This window comes from Juglans microcarpa x Juglans regia, chromosome 8D, assembly GCF_004785595.1.
Source record: "Juglans microcarpa x Juglans regia isolate MS1-56 chromosome 8D, Jm3101_v1.0, whole genome shotgun sequence".
In the NCBI taxonomy this organism is placed as follows: Eukaryota; Viridiplantae; Streptophyta; class Magnoliopsida; order Fagales; family Juglandaceae; genus Juglans; species Juglans microcarpa x Juglans regia.
This window is the reverse complement of record NC_054608.1, coordinates 5796339-5800544: the sequence shown is the minus strand read 5'-3', so window position 1 is coordinate 5800544 and position 4206 is coordinate 5796339. Positions and strand designations below refer to the sequence as shown.

Genomic DNA, 4206 nt, shown 5'->3' with positions numbered 1-4206 from the left:
TTGGTGAAGATTGCTTATACCCCTGAAATTTGCCATTAAAATACATCGTGTACATTTCATTCATACAATTTTAGAGTGTAAGTTTCGCACACTCTCTTTAAAATAAATAAATAAATAAATATGTAAGCCACGTAAAAAAAATATTTTTAATAATAAACTACATTTTTTTTCAAAGAGTGAACAACCTTGCACACCCTAAAATTATATATAATATTATTCTATAAAATATTAGTGACAGATTGCAATATGGTTCAAGTGAAGATCAACCATGAATATGGTTTTTGTAGGCAGTCCTCGAAAGGGCTGGCCTAAGGTTTTTACTGTAGCTGTGAGAGATTGTCATAGATGGGGTTGCACTTGCACCAATTCTTGGTCGATTGTTGCAATTGAAGATGGCTTCCGTCTCTTATTCCATAGACTTGGATAAGAGAGTGCGTCAACTCTGGATTTTAGGGAAAATTGTAAGATAAGTGAGAAGGGAGGAACAATTCGATCACATGTTCGCAAGCGTTTATGGAGTATGTAGATCTATACTGACCTATGGGCCCCATACCCCTATTATGGAGGGCTGTAAATGGTCATATCCTAAAGATCTTTAGTCTAAACCTATGATGGAGCTACGCGTGTGGCAATTGGAGCTCCGGCAACGAATGTCACTTCAGGCCCACTTGCCACTTTGGATGGCGCATGAGACACTCCCTCACTGTTTTTATCACTTTTTACTCCTTGTAAATCGGCAATCTAATGGTTCAGCGCATGTAGTTTGAAGGTGGCCAAAAGGCGATAAACAAGCTATTTCTAATTCCAAAAGAGAAAAAAAACACATAATTATTACATCCATGACTTCTACGCTATGGAGAAGGAAGGAGGAGGGGAGGAAAGAGCATTGAGCTCCTCCCCCCACTCATACGGTCTTCTTTTGTGAATTTAGAGAGAGAGATTTAAACACAACTTTCTGCTTAGAGATTGAGTCTCTTAGATTGATATAAAATCAAATTAGCCAAATCAAAAATTGGTTTGTGGTTAGAGAATTCAGATTTTATATTAGAGGACCAAACCAACAAATTCTTCCATTGCCAAAAGAAAAGAGGAGGAGAAAAAGTAAGCAAAGCTGGTTGAGGAGAAATCAAAAGAAAAGGAAAAATTATATATTTTAAAATTTATTTAGAGAAAAATTATATATTTTAAAATTTACCCTTTAAAGACTCTTTTTATAGATTTTTTGATAGAATATAAAAATGATGTATTTAATTGAAATTCCCCCCCCCCCCCCCCCCCCCCCTCCCAAGCGGGGCGGGCGGGGGTTCTAAAAACGTCTATCCTTGCTCCAGTCCATCTCCAAACCGAATCAAAGTACATTTTTTTCACCTCGAAAATACTTACCGGGCAGATGCCAAACCAAACATAAGCTTTGTTTGCATGTTCTTATTTATAAACCCAACGTACAACAACACTCTCTTGACTATTTTAAAACAAAAACGATCTTTTGTGCGTGGAAGTGCTCACCAAAAACGAAAAAAAAAAACATAAAATAAAAGGACTAACGGCGTGTCCAAAGACATTCACAAGTCACAACCTTCAAGGTACAATATTGTGGACTTTCATCTTATCAACCCAAGTGATTAAAGAAGTCTTGGAGTTCCTGAAACCCAAGAACCCATGCTCCTTGCTCTTATTCATACTGTCCAACGCACCCACCAAACACAGGATCAAGTCTGCAAACCACCACACCCCAACCTCCTCCAACTTCGTGGGTTGCAGATGATTCTTCCTCACAATCTCCTCCCACACTGGTCCCTTGTCCTTCATCATCTCCACCAAGCTAACTTTCTCACCCTCCTCAAATCCGTACTTCTCAATCCCAAATCTCTCCGCCAACACCTTCCAAAGATGCTTCCACTTGAACACGTCCCCGTTGTTGCAGTTAAACGCTTCGTTCCTTGCATTCGGGTCTACTGTTGCCCATATATGCTGCTCTGCAATAAGATCAGCATCTGAAGCCACTGAGTACCCTTCCCAGCTCGCTTTGCTTCCAGGGAACTTCAAAGGAAGCCCCTCGTGCTTGCATATTGCTGCATATACACAAAGCGTGCCTATCATGTTCATCATGCTATATGGGGAAAATCCAAATATAGTGTTGGGTCGGTGGATGGACCAAGTTAAGCCTTCCTTCTTCTTCGCCTCTTCGAACAAAATATCTTCCTGGGTATAGTAGAAATTCGGCACGTTCAGTCGGGGCAAGTCCTCCGTGAAAGGTGGCTCGTGGGGTTGGACCTTGCCAAACGCCTCGAAGGGTCCAACGTAGTGTTTGGTGCCCGTCTGGAGGCAAATGTGGCGGAGTTTCGGAGCGTTTGGAATCAGAGCACGGAGCACGTTGCGGAACATAGCGCCGTTGACCTCGCAGTTCTCGGCCTCGGTTTGTCGGTTAGCCCAAGTGACGTAGAAGATGTGGGTGACATCTGCTAATTGGGAAAGCTTAGCTTCGGTTTCCTCTGAGTTTGAGACGTCGCACTGGATGTAATGGACTGGATGCTTCGCATTCCACTTGGGACGAGGACGACGCGCCACGCCATAGACCTTCCAAGGGCCTCCCGGAGTGTCAGGGAGAGGGAGAATTTCGGCGAGGCTGTTGCCCACGATTCCAGTCACGCCGATCACCAGGCCCACATTTTCGTAGCTTCCTGGTGGTAGTACTGCTTCTTCGGCTTCGTTTATATTCTGCAAAAAACAATAAAGCTAAGTTAATTTGCAAAGAAACAGCAAGTGGGTGTATTATATTGGGAATTTAAGCATTTTGGTAAAAAAAAAAAAAAGGTTTTTGCCTTTGTAGCACCAACAGCTCTAGCCCACAGCCAGGGGATCATGATTATGAGAATATGGGAGAGGAAGAAACAAAAGGATGAAAATTGAAGGAAGAAGAGAGTTGGGTTGGAAGAAAGAGTCCTGCTACTCCCAGTCGACCATTAATCCAAATTCCTAAGCTTTCTTTTATAGTGGTTAATTATGCAGGAGCACTCTGCTCTAATTTGTATATGTGGAACAAAAAGCAGAAAATCCGATCTCAAAGATGACACCAGCCATGACGTCATTTTGGCTTTCTGGGAGGTTATGGAACATTTTGGTACTTGTCATGGACAAAGTTTCATATATATACAAGATGGACTCGAAACCAAGATGCTAACAAAGAGCTAGCTTTCTGTTTAATGCAGGAGCTGTCTGCTCTAACATACGACTTTACGAGGAACAAAAAGCAGAAATTTCCGAAGACAAAAGTCTACAAAGATGACCCCAGCCATGACATCATTGTAGGAGGATGAACAAGTTTTGGATTCTTGGATTTTGTAAAAGATCAGTTTGATAAACTGCGTAAACAGAGCGGTCTGTATTGCTTGACATAATTTCAAAATGTTGACATAGTGCATGACAAGGATGGTTGCATAATTGAGCTGAGCAGTTCTTTGTGTCACTTCGATGGTTCGAAGTCCAATATAATCTTTTTTTTTTTTGAGAAAAGCTTCCTTCATTGATAACAAGAAATATTACAAGATGTGATGAAATAATAGAATTTCTTCTATGTTAACAATACAATCAGATACATATAAAGCAGCCTTAGCTAGATTATGGGCAACATAATTGCCTTCCTTATGTACATGACTGACTCTACATGCTTCCAACTTTGCCATTGTAGCTTGAACATCACCAATGATCATCTCAAAGTAGCTCTCATTATGCTTCTTGAGGTTGAGTTCAGTGACCACCTTTATGGAGTCTCCTTCAAGAATGATCATCCTCATGCCTAATTCAACTCCAAACTTTGCTGCAATCCCTACAGCTAAAGCCTCAGCAAGATTCAGATCAGACAAAGATCTTTGATTTTTCCTCAAGGTTGCCAAAAAATTACCCATATCATCTCCGACTGCTACCCCAATTCTTATTTTACAAAGATTTTTATCAACAACCACATCCCAATTAACCTTACAAAAACCTTGAGGTGGACAAACCCATGGATCTGACCTTTTGGTATTTACACTAACGTGCTGCTCAATACTAGGATTAACTGTACATAAATCCAACTTCGTTTGATTGACTTTGTGAATCACAACCTGTGGATCTAACAAAACATTCTTAAAGACTAATTGATTTCTTCTCCACCATAGGGTCCAGAAAGATAAAGACAGTTCCAACATTTCTTGTCTATCGAGTTTG

At 40.8% G+C, this 4206-nt stretch overlaps 1 protein-coding gene across 1 annotated transcript; it reads right to left on the bottom strand.

Moving 5' to 3' along the window:
• Positions 1-1490: 1490 nt before the first annotated feature.
• LOC121243747 (3-oxo-Delta(4,5)-steroid 5-beta-reductase-like) lies at positions 1491-3118 on the bottom strand. Its single transcript, XM_041141880.1, has 2 exons — positions 2823-3118; positions 1491-2718 (listed from the first exon to the last, which is right to left on the bottom strand). The coding sequence occupies exons 1-2, from the start codon at positions 2862-2864 to the stop codon at positions 1579-1581; spliced, it is 1182 nt and encodes a 393-aa protein (XP_040997814.1). The 5' UTR covers positions 2865-3118; the 3' UTR covers positions 1491-1578.
• Positions 3119-4206: the final 1088 nt, after the last annotated feature.

Coding starts and splice junctions, on each gene's coding strand:
- LOC121243747 (XM_041141880.1), bottom strand. CDS start 2,864: ATGATCCCCTGGCTGTGGGCTAGAGCTGTTGGTGCTACAAAG. Junction 2,719..2,822: donor GAGCTGTTGGTGCTACAAAG/GCAAAAACCTTT, acceptor TGTTTTTTGCAG/AATATAAACGAAGCCGAAGA.